The 20,064-nt window shown below is 52.2% G+C and overlaps 5 protein-coding genes across 5 annotated transcripts; 4 read left to right on the top strand and 1 right to left on the bottom strand.

Annotated features, from left to right (window-relative positions):
* Window positions 1–571: 571 nt before the first annotated feature.
* On the top strand, window positions 572–3,244 carry N7539_006152 (involucrin repeat protein; the record flags this gene model as incomplete). Its single annotated transcript, XM_056935754.1, has 3 exons — window positions 572–730; window positions 822–3,074; window positions 3,134–3,244. 3 exons carry the CDS (start codon window positions 572–574, stop codon window positions 3,242–3,244), a joined length of 2,523 nt encoding a protein of 840 aa, XP_056788678.1.
* A 264-nt stretch (window positions 3,245–3,508) lies between these two features.
* N7539_006153 (uncharacterized protein) lies at window positions 3,509–4,915 on the top strand (the record flags this gene model as incomplete). The annotated part of the gene is made up of 1 exon (XM_056935755.1): window positions 3,509–4,915. One exon carries the CDS (start codon window positions 3,509–3,511, stop codon window positions 4,913–4,915), a length of 1,407 nt encoding a protein of 468 aa, XP_056788679.1.
* A 949-nt stretch (window positions 4,916–5,864) lies between these two features.
* N7539_006154 (F-box and WD domain protein) lies at window positions 5,865–8,647 on the bottom strand (the record flags this gene model as incomplete). The annotated part of the gene is made up of 2 exons (XM_056935756.1): window positions 5,865–8,305; window positions 8,428–8,647. The coding sequence occupies 2 exons, from the start codon at window positions 8,645–8,647 to the stop codon at window positions 5,865–5,867; spliced, it is 2,661 nt and encodes an 886-aa protein (XP_056788680.1).
* Window positions 8,648–11,249: 2,602 nt separating this feature from the next.
* N7539_006155 (Rho family guanine nucleotide exchange factor CDC24) lies at window positions 11,250–14,301 on the top strand (the record flags this gene model as incomplete). Its single annotated transcript, XM_056935757.1, has 4 exons — window positions 11,250–12,224; window positions 12,360–12,608; window positions 12,719–12,905; window positions 12,965–14,301. 4 exons carry the CDS (start codon window positions 11,250–11,252, stop codon window positions 14,299–14,301), a joined length of 2,748 nt encoding a protein of 915 aa, XP_056788681.1.
* Window positions 14,302–16,373: 2,072 nt separating this feature from the next.
* Window positions 16,374–18,251, top strand: N7539_006156 (pyridoxal phosphate-dependent aminotransferase; the record flags this gene model as incomplete). The annotated part of the gene is made up of 4 exons (XM_056935758.1): window positions 16,374–16,458; window positions 16,615–17,090; window positions 17,250–17,535; window positions 17,650–18,251. The coding sequence occupies 4 exons, from the start codon at window positions 16,374–16,376 to the stop codon at window positions 18,249–18,251; spliced, it is 1,449 nt and encodes a 482-aa protein (XP_056788682.1).
* Window positions 18,252–20,064: the final 1,813 nt, after the last annotated feature.

Genomic DNA, 20,064 nt, shown 5'->3' on the forward strand with positions numbered 1-20,064 from the left:
TCGCCGCGGTTTCCCAGGGCACTCAAGGAATGAGGAAGTCTCTGAACGCCTTCCCAGACTTGTTCGATTCAGTGAGCTCGGTTCGACAGATGTCGGTTCGACAGATGTCGACGAGAACTCCAGTCCAGCCCTGGCACGTAAAGAGATGAGCTGCGTGGTGCGACACAGGATCTCTGGGTGCGCAAGGCACGTGTGAAGGACTTGGAGTCAACCATGGGATCATGTGGAGCCCCGGTACGGGACCTCTTCCGCGATCGCGCACTGTACCTGAATGGCAGAGACCTCCTTAGCCTACTTTTCTCCGCCATCTCCGCAGTCCGCGCACCCTTCATCTGTACCTCAGCTGGGTGTACATTGAAGCCAGGCCACTTATTCTGCTCTCGCGCACCACATCACTCCTCATACTCGAGTCCCCGAAACTGTGTAGAGATCATCTCTCAGTCCCGCATCCATTCAGTGTTTCTTCATTCTTGGTCACGGTGCGCAGCATGATTCATTCCTGAAAACCCTTTTCTTCCGCTCGTCGCTCCGTCCCGCCAGAGGCATTCCATTCCGCCCTGAAACGTCCAGAATGAACATCAGTCTCCGCTCCAGTCAATCGTCCTACGGAAACCCCCGTTATATGTCAACCACCACCGTTCCCGATCTCCATGGACCCCCAGCGCAGTCAGTGGTGGATGGCTACCGTGATGAAGTCCACCACCAGAATGGTCAAGCGCACTACGAGCCGGTAAGGGGAACTACCGGGCACCTTCGCCCGTTTAATCACCGAGACAGCATTATGGCCCAGTATCAGGCTGACCAAGGACTTACGGCAACAGCTCGATGCGACCCAATCTTCAAAGTCGGGCCAGCTCAACCTGAGCGACCCGGTGACAATGTACCTTTTGACCGAGACCGCCATCGAAGACAGCAGCAGATACGAGATCCTACCGTTCGAGGAAGTAGAGCACCTCAAAAAGGAACGCAACATTCTCAAGCCCCGGATCGACAGCATCAAACGCAAACTCGCATTGGAGACAAAACTCCGAGACGCGGCCCAAATTCTCGGAAAATTGGACAGGCCTCCCAGCCCACGGAGCAGCAGTGAGTACGGCGGTCATGCTTCACTCGGCGTTGTGAGTCTGGAAAAGAGCGACTCGGAATTGGCCGTCAGTCAGAGGCGATGCGACGAGCTAGCACAGGAACTACGAAATCTGGAAGGCAGATCAAGCGAGATCTCTCGGCGTCTGCTTGAACACACTGCGGGTGTCCTGCAGATAACCCACAAGGGACTGAAGAAAGCTCGTACTGACGAGCAGAGGCACGAGAAACCAGAGGACGACCTTGAATTTGATGATCGCAGCTTGTATCGAACCCCCGAGCATTTGGACCATTTCGGAACCCATGGAAGGATCGAGGTTTCTGCCCCAAGCGCGACAATAGACAGCCAGTCGCAGAGGCGGCTCGAGGATCTCAGCGACCGCCTGTGTCAGCTACTGGTGCAAGCCAACCCCGACGAATTTGTGGAGCCACCACCACATCCTGGCGCACCTTCATCTTCAATCGAAACACATCTTGCTTATCTAGAAAATGGAGTGGATTCTCTACGTTTGTATGGCTCGACCAGAGCCGTGCCCCCCGACACCAAAGGTTCGTCTGCAGAGACAGAAGACGTCTCCAAAGCCCAGCTCATGGAGATCAACAGCCGGGTGCAGGGCATCGTCGACCGATTCGGCTTGACTCGGTCTCCAGCCCTCCCTCCGCCACCGGAGCTCTCAGATAGTGAAGGCTTGCAGGAACAACTCTCCTATCTCCAAGCGGGTGTGGACGCCCTAGCTAGCCGGGTAGATGGTTTACTTGAGCAAAAGAGTATTTTGACTACGCAGATCCAACAACAGCGTGAGCTCAACAACAAGTCGGACGCCGAACGTGATGCTCATATTGCCGACTTGACGGAACAGTTGGCTCAGATGCGTCGGAACTTCGAGGCTTCTGAGCAGGAGAGTAGAACCTATCAAGATCAGGTGGAAGCTACCACACAACAAATGGAGGCTCTGCGCAATGACGGTTCCTCAACGGAAAAAGTGAAGGCGTCTCTGGTGCAAGCCGAGGGTGAAATCAGCCGCTTGCAGGGAGTGGTGGACTCACTTCACAGTGAAGCCGACTTGCGTGCCGAGGAAGTTCGAGAAATACATGACCGCACAGAGGAAGCCAAAGAGGCTTATGAGCGTGCGACGCAAGAGATCGCCCATCTCGAAGCAGAGATTCAGCAGCTACGCACCGAATCTACCACTCGTTTGGAAGATGCACATGGTCAGCGCGAACAAATGGATGCTCAGCTCAAGACGGCATGTGATCAGCGTGACGAATTTGAGGCACAGTTGAAGCAGCTTGTCGACCAACGTGACCGCGACGACGCCCAACTCAATGATCTTGTCGGCCAACGTGATCAGGCTGACGCTCAGCTGAAGCAAGTCACTGCTGAACGAGAGCAAGTCGAATCTCAAGTGAAGGAGGCTCTTGCGCAACGGGACCAAGCCGAAGAAAGGTCTGCCCAGATGCAAAGAGAAATGACCGAGCTCGAAGGCGAAGTGGTCCGAATTACCACGGAACTCACCATGGTCAAGGCCGAACTCGACGGAGCCTATGGCACCCGAGCGCAAAGGGCTGCTGAGGTCGCAGCAAACCCTGAGATCCAGATGGAGCTCGATCATCTTCGGACGCGCAATATCGAGTTGACGGAGGAGCTTGCGGTGCTCAAGGGCCAGAAAGGTAGCGGCAATCTTCAACAACGTGCAGATACCCTCGAGAGAGAACTTCGCGAGACTCTGGACGATTATGAAGCGATGACCAAGGCAAGCATTGAATTCGAGAAGGAAAGAGAGCAGTTTGAGAGGCTCCTCGACACAATGCGTGATCGGTGCGAGCAGCTGGAGCAACAGCTAAGCGAGGAACGTATCAACTGGATGAACTTGAACAGTCCAGGCTCCGTGGGCCGCGAGGGGTCCGAGACGACCTCACTTATGGTTCTGAAGAATGAATTCAAGAAGATGATGCGTGATACACGTAACGAGAATATGAAAAATCTGAAGGTGCGGAATATTGATTGGAAAAAGGACCATATGTTCTGCGCTAATGCTTCAATTCACAGAGAGAACAAGAGGAGCGGCGCAGGCTCGAAGGACTCCTCCGAGCTCTCAGGAAAGAGCACGCCCAAGTCACCGGCAAACCTTTTGCCAGCCCTGTGGGTACCCCGTCATGATAACGAAGTAAATGTCTATCTTGAATGTTTGGTGCCATCCACGTTGGCAAGTGGTACCTGTACACATACCTGTCGGTTGCTCTTTCTGCGTTATTGCATAATGATAATGGCATGTTTTGATTCTCGGCGGCTGTCGCACCGTTGACCAACCAGTACTGTACACTTTCCATTAATCATGAAGTCGATTATCCCAGGCCACACATTGTGATTCTGTCAGCCACTCGCCGTTCCCTGTGATGTGACGTGGTTTGTTTTAGTTGAATGATGGCGGCTTTCTGTGATCAAGCAACCACTCAAGTGGTGTGCCAACCCTCTCCTCCCCAGCGTCATTCTTTACTGAATGTGAGGCGCATGTTCTCCAGTGACGAAGCTTCCCTCGACTCTGACTACGCCTGGAGCGACGAGAAAGACATCTACAATGCCAGCGTGGCCGATGCATCCGACCGCAACTCACGACAGTGCGAAAGCGACTACCGCATGGCCCCTATTCTCGAAGAAGGAATGGCAGCTAACATTGCCATGTTTATCCCCGCTCCTAGCTCCAACGGCAGTCCGTTGTCGACATTGAATCGCAATTGCCAGAAACGGGGAAGGGGACGGGGACCAGCAAGTACTCTGCTATGTCGCGACCAGGCGCTATCCGAGCAATACACAGGTATTCAAGCTCAGACAGCGCAGACGACACACAGAGCACATGCCCATTGCAGAGCTATATCGCTCGACAACGTCCCGCAACAGAGGCCGCGGAATTGGCCTGGCAAGCCCGGTCCAGCCATAATGCCCAATCGGCCCCAATATCCTGCACCACGCAGAGTACCCACACCCCCAGGACTGCCGTCATTCAACACTCCCGAGGCATGCCGTCTTGCCAACCAATTCTTGCTCAGAGAGACCGATCGAGCAGGTGGTACAGTGAATCATGGGAACAATCGTGGGCGGAGTTTGAACTCGTACGTTGATGCGATTCGCAGGTTCTTCGGTTCGTCGACGACAGTCAACACACAAAATACATCGCAGCATTACGCGGGGATTGGAAGAGCAGACGATGGAACCATAGTCCATGGTCGTTTTCCATTTCGACAGAGTGGACATAACGTGAACATGGCTCGAAATATTCACGACCACCCCTTTGCCCAAATTGCCCCTGTTGTCGCGGAAACAGAGGTAGTTTCTACAGAGGATTTCGAGCGTGAAAAGAACAATGTGCCTAATCGTCGCCAGCAACGACAAGATCCAAATATACCAGCAGTGTCTTCTAGTCGGGGAGCCTCGCAACTCTGTCACTCTACTACCGCCTCGTGTGTACTGGTCGACCAGCAAGGCCGACCATTGTCATTCTCTGAGACTCCACAAGCATCCCGTTCCGTAACAGTCGACGATCGAGCCGGACCCTCACCAGCCACAAGAATCTCAAGACATGTCGCAACTTCAAGTTCTGCCTCGCTTCAAATCACTCAAACCGCCGGCAACGACAACAACACTACCGCGCGCATATCATCTGCAAATGACGGCAAGCGCTCAGTGGGCGAAAGAGGGATTTTGATCTTTGCGAAGAGCATTTTCTGCTGTCTTCCCAAAGCAAATCCTGCCCGCAAATGCGGCACAGAAGCCCCTTCTCTGGAAGCTGCCTTTTCTCACGAATCCCAGCAGGTCCTACGTGGCCGTGCGTAGTCCTTCATTGAACGCATCTCAACTCTCTTGAACAACGAATTTCGAGCGCTTGCATTTCCGCCAGGGCATCAGTGTATTGGTGGCGAGTGTCTCAGTACGATCGATCTTGCTGGTGTCTGCGACACGGTCCAACGACTAACACCCATATTCAAGGGCTGGACCTAGTCCTGACCTGTTCAAAACTTGGTTCGCGAGTAAATGAAGAACTGGATTTCTCTCCTGGCGGTTCAGCCTTGTTTCTTCGATTCAGCGTTATCTTTTATCTTTCTCGGTCCCTAGCTTATTCGGAAACACTATACTCATTCAATGAAAGAATGGACGTGGAAATCCCATGTCTGCTTCTCAACTTCCCAGTCAATGTTGACCAACAAAATTTGAGACTATTTCAAAAAGCCTGCGTGCATGCTAGGAGTCAGTAGCCGACAGCCCGTCGCATGGTACCTTGCGAAAAAGACGTGCCAGCAGACCGGGAGATAGATACCTAAGAAGGAATCAACCTTGACAGAAGCACGTGGACTTCTTCGGAATCCTGCGAATTATGAATACAGGGTAACACGAAGCGAGCCCGGGAATGAATTCATGGGATTTCAAATAGAAGTAGTGCAGCGACTACCCTTTTGCTACGCACGACCGATTTGATCAGGGCCTCAGGGCCTACCTTTGATGGTTGTGATGAGTAAAGACGACGTGTATAAATTGAGGAGAATGGCAAAGACAAGCATGTATGCTACCGCATCGATTCTTTGATATGATGGACATTGCAGCGAGTAAAGAACATGCGCTATACGTTGGGAGAACGAAACAGGTCCCCGAAACTCCGCCACTAGGACATGAAGATTATGCAAATATGCAAGGATTCGACCAGCACGAGAGAGACAACAGACGTGGAACAGATGGCAGGGCATTCACGCGCAGAGAAGAAATAGGGTTCGTAGCACATGATTGACAATCAAAGCCCTTGGAAGAAACGACAAGCCTCCAGAATATCGTCGTCGCCGCACGCAAAGTCCCAGCCGACGATGCGAGGGTCCACACTTGCGCAGACAATCTTCCGCGAATCAAACTGAACCTTGAAGACTCGAGATGTCGGGGCGGGTGCACGGTTGCGTGGGATATTGGGGATGGGATGAGGAGCGGGCATTTGCAGCAGATGGGCTAAGCCTGCAGGGGGAACGCCCTGCGGTGTCACTAATGGCGGGGCTCCCGGGAGAGCCGAGGGGATTGGAGGAGGTCGTGGTGTTTGAGGAGCTGTATTGACTGCAGTGGTATTGGTGACGTTGGTTCGACTTGCGGGACCAGCAGGGATATGTGACGGGCCAGCAGCAGCGACATTGCTGTCCTGGGCGCCGGGTGTGGCTACTGGGGCGTTGTTTACCACCGGCGGCGTCGGCGTACTCCCTTGCCCGGGAGTATTCGTAGGGCGATTCGACTGCTGGCCAGTCATGATGCTCGGTGCAGCGATATTGGCAATGCCCGGCGTTTGCGTGGCCTGTAAGTGTCGGACCTGTGTCTGGATAGCAGCCCGTGCGGCATCACTCAGGGTACCGCGGGCTGCATTGGCTGCGGCATCCGACTGTCGTAACCTGTGGCCAATGGACCACGCGCCATCTCGATCCTTGTGCCAAATCAATATCGATTCATCATAGGAACCGGAAACAATGCGGCCCCAGATACTTCCTCCACCGCCTGGGGGAATTTTCGCCCCAGTAGCTCGAATGTCGCGAGGATTACGCGATCCGGCTGTATTTGGGGTGTGACCAGCACGGCGCGTCGCACTTGGTCCAGGCTCAATGGGCACCCCTTCCTTTTGAGCTCTCCAGAAAGCCGTATCTACCTCCAGAGCTTCTAGTCGCAATGCTTCATCTGCACCTGGCGGGTCGCCGAATCCCGCTTGTACCGTGCGGACCAAATTGTTGTGTCCGCGCAGACAGGCCACTTCAGCCCCCGAGATGTGATCGTAGATGCGCACTGTGTTGTCGTTGCTACCGCTAATGATGCGACGGCTGTCGGATTGAACACAGGCAATGCCCTTGGTATGACCCATGAGGGTCTTTACGCAGGTGCCGTTGCGAATATTCCACACCTTGATCAGGCGATCACCTGACGCAGTCACAATTTCATCGCCGTGAAGTTGCATAGCATTGACGGCAGCTCCATGGCCCTCCACAGTCATCAGCAAGGAGTATGCCTTCAAAGCTTTGATATGCCCATTGGCGATATTAGCTTCAATGAAATTCGGCGCAGTTTCCGTAAGATCAATGATGTAAGATGGGTAGCTGGCTGCGCCACCTTTGAAAATGCGAGGATAGTCTTCATGGTTGGGGAGCAGATCATGTCGGTTCCACACTTTGACCGTTCGGTCTTTTGAGCATGTCACCAGGAATCGGTGGTCGAACTTGAGATTGAGAACGGAGTCTGCATGAGCACTCGTGATTTGGTGAATCTTTTTCCCCGTTGAGAATCTCCATACAATCACGCTTCTATCGCTGCTGCCGGATATGATGATATCTTCGGCGGGACTCGGGTCAAATTGCAAGCATAACACCGATTTCGCATGGCCGACCAGAGGACGATTCCACAAGCGTTTGGTCTCGAGATCCCACACCCGGACCGTTCTGTCTCTGCTGCCACTCACGAGCCATTTGCCTTGGAATTGGATGGCGTAGACACACTCCAGGTGCGCGTCTTCAGGATGGGAGGGGTGAGGAAGTTGGAAGTTTGTGAATCGACCATGATGCCAGTTGGCCTCCAAACGTCGCCGCTGTTTGTAGAGATGCATCCAGTTGATCCGGGTGGATCCGTTTGGCATGCGGACCACGAGCGAGGACTTCAAAGGTGGTTGGAGGAACGAAATAGAATCATGAGCGAGCGTTTGAGATTCCCGCATTTGCTTTTCTGTCCCAGTCTGAGGAGTCCGCACACTCGCATCAAGCATCATGTGATCGCCCTCATTGTCGGGCTGAGTTGTTTCATTCACAGACTTTGAGTCGTCTAGCGTACGACCATCGTACCACGACATCGGGACGCGCCTCTTCTGCTTGGGTTCGCTCAGATCCGGATCTGAGCACTGTGGCCGTGCACGGCGAGTTTGCGGAGACACGGCTTCTGATTGCTCTTGTTCGAAGCTGCGAATGGCGCGTAAGTCTACGCGCCAACCCTCTTGAATATAAAGCACGCGCCACAGTCCCGAATCCAGAATGCGACTGCGCCATGCCCGAGATGCCAACGACGCAGTCAGAAGTTGACGGGGTTCGAGATATGAGAATATTTGAAATGTCAGTTCAGGCGGCAATTTGAGAACAGGGTCCATATGCAGGAGAGGGGTCAGACGCTCAACAACGCCGGCAAGAGTTGCAGTCGAGAGTGATCGAAGGATGGTATATGCAAAGGCTGTTTTACATCCCCATGGTCAGCACTGGTCGTTATCTTGGGCTTGGACCAGAGACGTCTTCTGCGACTCTTTGTAGAGTCCATGGTCATAGCATGCGGTTGGGAATGAATGTACGACGTACCTGCTCGATCGGCTTCACTTTGGGCCAGAACCCATTCCGGCAGCGACATAGCATTGTCTACCATTGTCTCCTTCTCTGCTTGACTTGGTGTGTCATCCGAGTAGCCTTCGTCCAATCGAAAGGCAGGCGATAGAGTCGGCGCCGAATAGCCAGGGAAGGAGGTTGCCTGCAGCTTCAACGCTGGGTGCGCTGGCGGATCTGATCCCGCGTCGTCCTCCATCAGCGCGGACGAAGATCCCGGGACCCCAACGCGCAGCAAGTCAACGGGGTTGCGGATGGTAAGGTGAAGGCGACGGAGAGGAGAATTGGAATTCTTTGTTGTTTGTTGATGGGAATTGCCGGTCCTCACGAAGCACCGAGCTGCATAACCCGTCGGAAGAGGTTGCAACCAGACGTCTATTTGCCAAAGAAGGTCCTGCCTTCGGGGCGTTGCAGAGATGTGGTGGCACCCCGGGCGTTGAGGCAGTCCTTTGTGGAGCAGGCTACTTACTTGGTAGTTGGTGTAAGTCACGGAGTCACGTCACGATCGGTGGTGAGCGGCGTGCGTCGGGACCGGATCCACTCGAGCTAGTACCTATGTCCTACAGTAGTACTACAATTTATTTACTACAATCATGAGTAATGCACGACTCACCTCCAGTATGAACATGGTTACAAGTAGGTATGCCGGGGTAGAGTGGCCAGTGGACTTAAGACTCCATTCCTTTTCTCGAATTCAGATTGGTAGTAAAACTGACTGGGCAGAAAGTATGATACTGCACAAAGCAGATACTCACGATGAGGCTCTGTTGCGCGCATCCATTGTTTGATAATTCCGTGTCAGTCCTAGGCAAATGACTTTCCTAAGCAGGACAGGCTTTGAAATCACGTTGAAAGATCACCCCAGTAGGACCTGTACTGCCATAAGAGTAAGGTGCTCCTAGCTACTAACTTCGCTAGTAGGTAATCGGGTCTTATGGAGGTTGATCTGGTCGGGTGGCTCAATCTTTAAGCTTTCTTGGTGTTGCTCAGGAACCTCGTCAGAATATCAATCTTCAGGATTATGTTTCTTAATATTGGTACCTCTTTGATGTCCCGGACCTTCTCGTTTGTGAACGATATGGGTGGTACACCTCATGGGTAACTCCCTCGTAGCGATATTGCGACCGTTCATCTTTTGATATTCGGCGCAAGGCACACTTATCACTGTGTCGTGGGTAGGGTTAGACAGAGAGCCTGATTCCTTAGATTAATCCATATTTGAGTCAGCATGTCTTTTCAACTATTGATCTGGTTGAATGGAATTCTCCTTGAGGATTTTTTGAAAGGTCTTTGGGAGGATCTTCCAGTGGACCTCGTCTTGAACCTATAACAGCCCCAAATCAGCTCTTTACACTTCAGTAGTAGGTCAAATATAAGAAAATATAAATGATAAGTGAGATACAAGGTAGCAGTAGGTTCAGTTAAGAGGTACCTGGGACCAGAACTCCTTCTGAGTTTATTAATCGGGCCCTTCATTTGGGGAAGTTCTCATCTGGTTAACAACAATCTCCATCTTTCTAGGTACCTTACTTACTTCAACCTAACACGCTGAAGATCCCAGCCCCGCAATGTTTCTGACTCAGGCGCGGTATGGGGCGGGAAGGGTGTGAGGTATAAGAATCGCAGTCCTCTGCGCATCGACAATTCATAGTGGTATAAACTCAGTGAGTCAGTAGCCAGGCAGTGTATTGTAGTTGCAGAGTAATCGTCGTACTACAGTACTGACGGACAGTGCTGTACTGCCCCGTGGATCGTGTCCACTTGCATGCTCCATCCAGGCCCTTGAAAAGCCCAATGCCAAGTGCCAACTGGCCCGCCGGAGAGTCTCCTTGATGCCCCCTCCCCACATCCCACCGCCCGTCCCCCCTAAACCTAATCGAGTAACTGAACAGCCCTCTCTTTCGGCTCTCTCTCCTTTCCTTTCGCTCGTTATCACCCTCATTCTCCCCCTCTCGCTGGTTACCCTGCTGTGTCCTCTCCTCCTTCCTCATCTCCTTGGGCTTCGCTGCCTGCTCGTCTTTGTGTGATCTAGTGCGGATGTCTGTCCGCTGTGTCCTGCACTCCTTTGAGAAGTGACTTTTGATCGCCTTCGGCCCTCTCCCCTTTCGTCGTCCATCCACAATCCCTCCCCCCCCTCCCCCGGTCCGAGCAACGGGTCCTCGCGAAATCACTACCGATCTTCGAACCCAGCCACAAACAACAAGATCATCACCCATCCGACAACAGAACGCCCACACCAACCACTTCGTTATCGTTCCGTTGAACCGGTCCGAGTTCTGCTTATTCACGCTTGCCTGGCCGCAGCGTTGCCACCCGAGCGTACATTTGCCGCCGAAGATTCTCATCACCTACCTGCTTATTTTCGGCTTTGCCCGCCAAATTCCAGAACTCTACGAGAACAGTCGACATCCATCCATCTGTTAATAGCAATAATAAGTCACCCGTCATCGTGCTAGCTCAACGAGAAAATCTCGTTGCGATCACGTCTTCGCTACTTCCTCCTGGGTCGCGTCCTCCCAGAAGGAGCTCCGTGCGACTACTGATTATCGCATCGCCGTGGCGCATCCCAGTGCTTCCAGACCTTGAGAACCGCTGTTGCTGCATCGGTCGCGCTTTGCCACCCCACGACGCTTCACGATTACACAACGTGCTGCAGACAGTACTTTTATGATTGTCATCTTGTCATCCGACACTGGTCGCCTTTTGAGAAGCTTGATATCCCCTCCTTCGGTTCTGCATAGCAAATCTAAAGCTGAGCCTGGCTGGTCTGACTCAATCCAATAAAATCTGATAATAATAGCATGATCCAAACCGCCATTATGAGCGGAATACCAATCGCCGAAGACAATATCATCAACCGGCGGGGTGGAGAATCTATCTACCAAAGCTGTGTGAATTTGAGGCGTCGTCTCTCAGAGGTGCCCAACTTTGAGCCCTATTTGCAGGAGATGGCGACGGAGGATAAACTACGAGGCAACACCGATCCGGTCGCATCCCTCTGGCAGTGCCTGCGGAACGGCTACCCCCTCCTGAGCATCTACAATGCCTCCGGGCCCGATGAAGAGTTGGTCGTAGACCCGGCCAAAGTCCCCGAGGCGAAACGTCCCAAAGCGGCTACGTTCAAATTCTTGCAGGCCTGTCTGCAGGATCTGGCCTTCCCCCAGCAAGATTGCTTCTTGATCACCGATTTATACGGAGAGAGTACCACCGGCTTCATCAAGGTGATCAAGATGGTCAATCGAGTGGTGGACATCCTGGAGATGCAGGGTCAACTCAAGCGGCCCGAGGTGACGGATGCGCCCGTTGGTGCACCGGGGAATGTGAAGCTCACCAAGCGGGAGCACATTCTCAAGGAATTATTGGAGACCGAGCGCGATTACGTGCATCATTTGCAGAATTTGCAGGCGCTGAAGAAAGAGTTGGAGGAAGCGGGTGCTTTGACCGGTGATGCAAGCCATCAGATCTTCTTGAACCTGAACAACCTCCTGGATTTCGCTCAACGGTTCCTGATTCGAATGGAACAGCACTATGCTCTCCCAGAGGAAATGCAGAATTGGGGCCAACTCTTCTACTCGCACGAGGATGCTTTCAAGCAGTATGAGCCTTTTATTGCCAATCAAATGCGCTGCGATGAGGTGTGTCTACAAGAATGGGACAAGATTCGCAGTGCGCCCCGACACCCGGATCTCCAGCAAATGGTTGCGCAACCAAAGACTTTGAACGGATTCTTCGTGAAACCATTCCAACGTTTAACGAGATATCCCCTCATGCTCTCTGTACGTCCTGGTTCCTTTTTCCCTTCCCCCCCCCCCCCCCTTCGCGTGAACGGAAAACGAAATCTCAAACCTTCCCTGCATCACGTGGGAGGGTTATCAATAGATTATATGCTGACTATCGTCCATCTCAAATAGGAGCTGCGTAAACAAGCCGAAGATCCCCAAATCAAAGCTGACATCAGTCGAGCGATCGACACCATTCAAAGAACTCTTGACTCGGCAGATGAAGCCATTCACAAGGAACATTTGGCGGCGGCCGTGGTCGACCTGTCCGAGCGCGTGGACGATTGGAAGTCGTTGAAAGTGGAGGCTTTCGGGGACCTGTTGCGTTTCGGCACCTTTGCGGTCGTCAAGGGTGATAGCGGCAAAGACACAGAGCGAGAGGTATGCAACGTCACATGTCTTTCCATCAGGTTGTTGCACATTACAACCCAGAGTCGACGATCTCGTTCTCTCATATTCGGGCTCATTCCGCTAATCTGGGTCTTCATTAGTATCACATCTACTTGTTCGAACGAATCCTACTCTGCTGCAAAGACATCAACCCGAACAAGCAGAAGAGCAAGCTCATGATGAACAAGGACAGGCCTTCTAACTCAGCCAAAGCCAAGCCACGTCTGCAGATCAAAGGTCGAATCTATATGGCAAATGTGACGGACATTGTTGGTCTACAAAAGCCTGGTATGTTTCATTTCCAACACGACTGACTGGATCGCTCAAGTCTGACAGTACAATCACAGGGCTCTATCGGATTCAGATCTTCTGGAAAGGCGATGCCGGGGTGGTCGACAACTTTATCATTCGGTATATTAGCGAAGAGACAATGCGCAGCTGGTACAAGGAGATCGACACGCAACGCGCAATCCAATCAGAACGTCGGACGCTTCGGAATACGGGCACGTCAGACAGCGAGTTTATGTACATGGAAGGCATGGCCAACATGCCAAATCCCTTCCAGCAAGAATACGAAGTTGAGGAAGGTCTCAAGGATGGTGGCTACCATTCCGAGTTCCCTATGAGTCGCAACGCGTCTAGCACTAGTCTGAGGACTCGATCTGCCACTGGAGGCAGCACCAATTCGGTACCTCACTCCAACGGCCGGCCACGCTTCGCAGGAGATCCCGCTCTCTCTGTGCACACCCAGTTTCCCGGGTCAGGCAGCATGTCTCCTGGTGAACGGAACGGGAACTCCTACTTCTCGCCCACAGAAACACCGTCCACTCGATCTAGCTCCCAGTCTGGGTTCTCGTTTGGTCGTCAAAATACCAACTCGACCTCAGCTTCGAGTGTATGGAACGAGGAAGGCAATCGACACACTGCGCCTGCACTTTCTCGTGGAACCTCCCGTGACGGAACGCCGACTGGCTACTTTCCTCCTCAGTCCAATGGTCGATCCGCTCAGCGACCCTCGCTTCCTCCTCTATCAGGGTCCCAAGCGGCAGCTAATGGCCTGGCTCAGCGCATGCGATCAGCCAGCAGTCCTGATATTCATCACCACAACAATCCCTCTGATTCTCGGCGGTATATGGGCACGGCCGACAACGTGCCTGTTCCTCCCATCCCTGCACATATGGCCAGCATGAAGGCCCCGATCAACCGCAGCCAGAACAATTCCCCCACCAACAATCAACTGCCTGTCCGTACCCATCCACATGTGGGTCACTCCACCCAGTTCACCGAGCCCGAGTACAATGAGCATCGGGGATCCGGCCAGATTTCTGATCCGGCCACGTCCCCGCTGGATCAAGGCCCGGACGATGGAGATCTCTTCATGCCGACCCAGCTCAAGGCCAAGGTGAATTTCGAGGACCACTATGTCACGTTAGTCGTTGCGACCAATATTCTCTTCCGCTCGTTGACGAATCGGGTGGATGCCAAACTTGCCAATCTCACCGACCGTTCTATTAGCAGCAAGACTATCCGGCTTCGTTATCGCGATGAGGATGGGGACTTTATCACCATTGACAATGATGAAGCGGTCCAGCTCGCCTTCCTGGAATGGCGCGAGCAGCATCGAGATGAGCTTGCCAAGGGACTGGTTGGCGAGATTGAGCTGTACTGCCAAGTGGTTGATTAAACAGGACCAAGGGTCCCATAACACTTCCACCCGTGGTGAACATCCGTCTGTCTACTCCTTCCCTTCGACGCGTTCCGTTGCCGAATTTACGAAATTATGATCCCCTGTCTTTGTATCTTGTGCAGAAGTCTCTTTCGGTGGGACAGTTCGATGATTTCGAATGCGATTCAGTTGCATCTGCATTGCCGTGGCGCATATGGTTCTCTTCTTCCTCTGCGCCCCTCCACCTTGACGTTTTCAAACTGGTACTTCGTGCGGTCTTTGTCTTGCTGCATCTTGACCCCATATGTGAAAATCGTTCCGGTCACCCTGACATCAGGTGGTCCACGTATGCTCTGCTTATGCTGTTACCCTTTCTGACAATTGCGTTCCTCTCATTTCCGTGGTTCCGACACCTATGACCGTATGACTCCAAAACTTCCGTTTCCAGTGTAATGCATATTTGATTGTCTCTTTGCCTCTTAACACAGCATACGATGCAGCCTGCGCCGACGTGCGGCGTACGAGGGTGTCGAGGACTACCTTGTCTCCCTATACATTGAGTGATATATCAGTGTCGATGTGTTTCCAAATTCAATAGACTTCATTGACTTTCTGTACCGCCCTTGATCTTGCAGTAGCACCTAGGATGGTTGGTGGACGGATCAGAGAGCAGATGCGTCAAATAGATGTTCGATCATCTGACTCGACCGTTAGCGTCTTTCCATCATCAAGCCTCACACATGACTTCTTCAACTCACTTGTAGTCCCCTTGTTACAACCACCCAGACAACCGCAACAGGCATCCATTCTCCCACCCTCTAGCCTTCTTCGACTCCGGTGTCCCACTGTTCATAGCCATAATGACAGCCGACCGAGTCGACGAGACAGTCCATGATCGGCTCCTCTCTCACCCATCGTCGCCTACCAAGCGCCCCACCCGGATGACGCACCGTCTGCCATCTGCCGCCGAAATGAGCTTGTTTCGGTCAACCCGCCGAGCGCGATTCGCTCATTTTGATCCCACTTGATCTTGGGAAGCGAGACCGCTATTACCTCAGAACCTCTTGTCGCTGGAGCTGTCCGACAGGCCCACTTCTCTCGGCGGTTCGGTCTCGCCAGGTGCACTCAGGCACAGCCATCAGTCCCCAGTCTCCACCATTCAGTTCACCAACCCGCCCGCACGTATACAAAGGATTGGTGTCACATCCAACAAAATCCTTCACAACGGCCTATGGCCGAGGCGAACCCAAGCACTGGACGAATCTTGCCGCCGGGCTGAGGAAAGTCCAGTCCAGATAAGTCCAGTCTCCAAGATGTCTGCAATTCAAGCTGCTGTGCTGCAGGCGGGATCTAGTCTCAGACAAGCCTTGCTGTGGTGATCTCGGCTGGGCCTGGATTGGCACCCCACTTGGTCATGGACTTGGAGGGGCAAGCCCAGAGGCAGAGGAGATGAAGGCCTAATTGAATGATCGTCGTAACAGGGTCTAGGTCTAGGGAGTGACATTTCTCGGCGATCTGGTCGAATCGCAGTTGCTCCTGTTGGAGAAGAAGGTGAAGCTATGCTAGCAATCTACTTCATCGCTCAACTGTGATGATTGCTTTGTCTCATCCTCCTGTTGGTCAGCCCAATTTTCAATACTCGCAACCCCTGCTTGCATGCGAAAACAATCTCCAACTATCAGATCAACATCGTAATTTGTTCCCACCGGGGCGCTCCAATTACTCCAGTGGCAGCCGTCCTTCTGAAATCAAGGCACAGGCAGAGGAAGTGCGGAAACCAGACCAAATAGCAAAACAAGAAAAGAAACGTGGAACCAAAGACAAATCAAAAAAAAAATAAAAGAAACGCCAGCACAGCGAACAACACGCATCGGGTCGCTCTTCTCTCTATTTTCTTGTCGAATCCCCTCATCAACATTCCAGCTTCTTTTACCCCTCCCTCTTGGTGATCTCTTCCGGGCTGAGACACATTTGCATCCTTCAAAAGCGCCCCCGCCTTTCTCATTTCCCAGTCCCAAAGAGGGAGGCTCCCGCCATTTCTTTTACCATCGCCATCCGTGGTCGCAGTCTACGCCCTTCGAGCATCAGAAATGTCCTTCTCCGGCCGTCGAGTTAGTATTCTGCGTCCCTCCGCCACCCGGAGGTTCTCGCAAAGCAAGGAGCTTTCTGAAAATGGTACGTCGTCAGAATTCCTGCCAACATAGGTTGCTTAGGTCTGTCGGCATGTCCACAGACCAGTATGAAGCCGATCCCCGCAGAGTTTCCTCCCAAAAAGCATACAGAATGCAACACCCGTTCGCTCGGACTAACGGCCCGATCTTCACTATGCAGAACAACGGTCCGAGACTCACCGTCAGTTCCGAACCGCCCATGAGGGCCACCGTCCTCATGCGGGTCTCGATGCCTCGCGTGCCTCAACGGGTGTTGTCTGGTGCACGGAGCGAGCCACGGAGCACGGATACGCGGAGGATCCCAACAGCTGGGCCAACTTGGGTCAGGGTGCCCCGGAAGCAGACGATGAGATTGAGGGTAGTTTCCCACGACCGACAAGCATTCCGATCACCTCGGCGGCTCGCGAATACGGTCCGACCGCGGGAATCAAGCCGTTGCGCGCAGCGGTCGCACGCTTGTACAATGAACACTACCGTGAAGGGAAATGTAGCCAGTACACTTGGGAAAATGTCTGCATCGTCCCGGGTGGACGTGCTGGATTGATTCGAATTGCGGCAATTCTGGGCAATTCTTACCTGTCTTTCCCAATTCCGGATTATTCTGCTTATTCGGAGATGCTGTCGCTGTTCAAGAATGTAAGTCCTGTAGACCCTGAATGAGGTTTTCGGATGGAAGAAGGGCAAGAAGCGCAAAAGATGCTCTTCCATCTTGCTTCTTTTTCTCGACACGAGAGCTACATTACGATGTACAACGGACTGAATTGACTCTGTGCGATGTTCTCGTTATATCTACAGATTGCGCCCATTCCCATTCCGCTGTCCCAAGAGGACCATTATCACATTCACCCCAACAAGATCGCCGAAGAAATTGCACGAGGCACCCAGGTGCTGCTTACTTCGAACCCAAGAAACCCGACAGGTCATTTTGTGTCTGTGGAGGAATTGGCTGAGATCCAGGACATTTGTCGTGACCGGGCGACTCTGATTCTGGACGAATTCTATGGCGGCTACAATTACACCACCGATTGTGACGGGACAACGATCAGTGGTGCTGCAAACGTGGTTGACGTTAACAAAGACGGTGAGTATTTCAACGAGTGTCCATGGACTTGCCCTCTTATCGCAGCGCCTGGCTAGCTGCCTGTTTTTTCCCTCATAGGAAAGCAAGGCGACTGATGAGTCTTTTTTAAAACAGATGTCCTTTTGATCGACGGTCTCACCAAGCGCTTCCGCTTGCCTGGATGGCGCATTGCCTGGATTGTCGGACCCAAAGAGTTCATCGATGCCCTAGGTTCGGCCGGTTCTTATCTCGACGGTGGTGCCAACGTTCCCTTTCAAGAGGCTGCCATTCCTATGCTGGAGCCCTCGCTGGTTCGCACCGAGATGAAGGCGCTCCAGGCCCACTTCCGTGAAAAGCGCGACTACGTCCTGCAGCGACTACACGAGATTGGATTCCGCATGCAGGACGTCCCCCAAGCCACCTTTTACATCTGGCTGGATTTGACCTCGTTAGATCCACCTCTGCCCGCCGAAGCCAATATCTCTGATGGCTTGAACTTCTTCAATGCCCTCTTGACGGAGAAGGTGATTGTGGTCCCTGGTATCTTCTTCGACTTGAACCCAGCCAAGCGTCGTGATCTGTTTGACAGTCCCTGCCACCACTTTGTGCGCCTGAGCTACGGTCCCAAGATGGAGGTGCTCAAGATGGGTCTTGATGGCATTGAGCGCGTGATCAAGCGCGCTCGTGAGACTGCTTACCCCAAGTGGGGAGATGAGGTTGCCATTCAGGACGACTAGATAATGACCAAATGGAAAGAGACCCATTCACCTGGTTTGAGCCCTGCTAAATGGAAGGCATCGGCTACAGGGGGGTGGTTGCAACGGGCGACGGATAGCTCGTTAATGACGAATTTCCTTCATTTTATTTACTTTCCTGGGTCGGTCTTCCCCTTCCAAGGAACATCTCTATGTTACTTGGTACACTCTGCCATGAGCATAGGGTCTCTTTACAAACGAGTATGAGATGTCGATAACGATGCAAGCATGAAGCGAAGTCTTGAAGAGTCCAATTTGAGCACCAACAGATACCCATGACAGAGTCTGACAGGTCATTCCCAGAACCGCTCCTGAGTTCTTCAAGAATGAGCGCCAACACAGCAACAAGCATTCCAGATCAATAGTGATACCGAGTCTACAGAGATATCTTCCAGTTGTCGATCACTTTGGTATCTCCCTTCACTACACTGTAGTAATGAGCGGCCCTCATGTATGGCTCATCTGCTCTGGGACGAATTGAATAAGCATACATAGCTGAAAAGCATACATCAAAGATATCCAAGGCAGGCAAATGCAGGATGACAGTCTTATGTACGATTTGTATATGACGATTCATGACCCTTGAGAGTACCCATTCCGACTTCATAGGAACATTTTTTTTTGCAATCGGAGACTGTATTCAATGGATGGAAGCTAGGGCAGAAGACGGTGCTCTTACTATTTGAATCACATGGACAACGAACTTGTATGCACAATTCAATTACCGAGTCTTTTTAGTAGATAATTCACAAGAGTCTTGCTTTGTCCGTTCGAAACGGACATGTAGGACCTAAACCAGTTGCTTCTCCCGGAATCAATTTGAGTGAATAACATTTCTGCGCTGCTTTGGCATCTCTCGAAAGCACGTAGGTATACACACATGTATCAAAGGAGGCTGCGTCAGATGTAGGAACAGGGCTATGTCCGGGAATCTTGACCTGGACGTTTGCGTCTGTTCATCTCCAAAGCCACGAAGGTCTTTTTGCGCCGGGGCCCAGGTCTCGAATGCCTCGTCCATGTCCTGAGTGCGCCGTGTATGTAAGGTGCGGACGGACGTAGCTGGTGAAATTACCAGAAACGTGGGGTATATCGAGAAATCCTTGTCCCATATGCTATCACCAGTTATTATTGGGCTTCTAGCTCTAAGAAGGCCGAGACTAACATGCTGACCCAACGAGTGGGAAGGTACCCGACGAGGATCGGGGATTACACGCGAATCTTTGACCTACACGACCTGGTAGGCCCCGGATCTCTGACGCCGTCGGTACATATGTTGGGTTGGCTTGGCTTTTAAGGGTCTTTTTGTGCTGTCCAATCCGTCGCGAAGGGCGCAACTGAGTCTGCTGAAATAGGAAGTTGGATATTGAATCGGAGTGGGGTGAGGTTTGAGCTCATCTTGTATTTTGCACCAAACTCTTGATCTAGTGTAGATGCTTTGGGAGCGGTCGAGCCATGACTGGTGGTGACGGGAAAGACGAACACTCTGTCTCTATAGTACGACTATCTTGATCGTGCCATTACGGTTGAAACATGCTTGTTATTGCTGCATTATGAATGATGGCGAAAATGATTCATGTGTTCAAGCATTGGACTTGATATCTAGGTAGGGTTACAAGAGGTAGGCAGAGTTGACGATAAAGTTCCCACGTCACTGGGAACCTGCACCTGCACGATACCTGAAGGGCAACGAGTAGTCAAGTACACGAGTTGAAAAGCGACGAGTTGAAATTTACATTGTCCCTCGGAGGGCCGTATGTAAGTTTAGTACCAATCAGATGTTATATATATTTAAGTT

Source organism: Penicillium diatomitis, assembly GCF_028827545.1.
Source record: "Penicillium diatomitis strain IBT 30728 chromosome Unknown utg000008l_segment0_segment0, whole genome shotgun sequence".
NCBI classification, from domain to species: domain Eukaryota; kingdom Fungi; phylum Ascomycota; class Eurotiomycetes; order Eurotiales; family Aspergillaceae; genus Penicillium; species Penicillium diatomitis.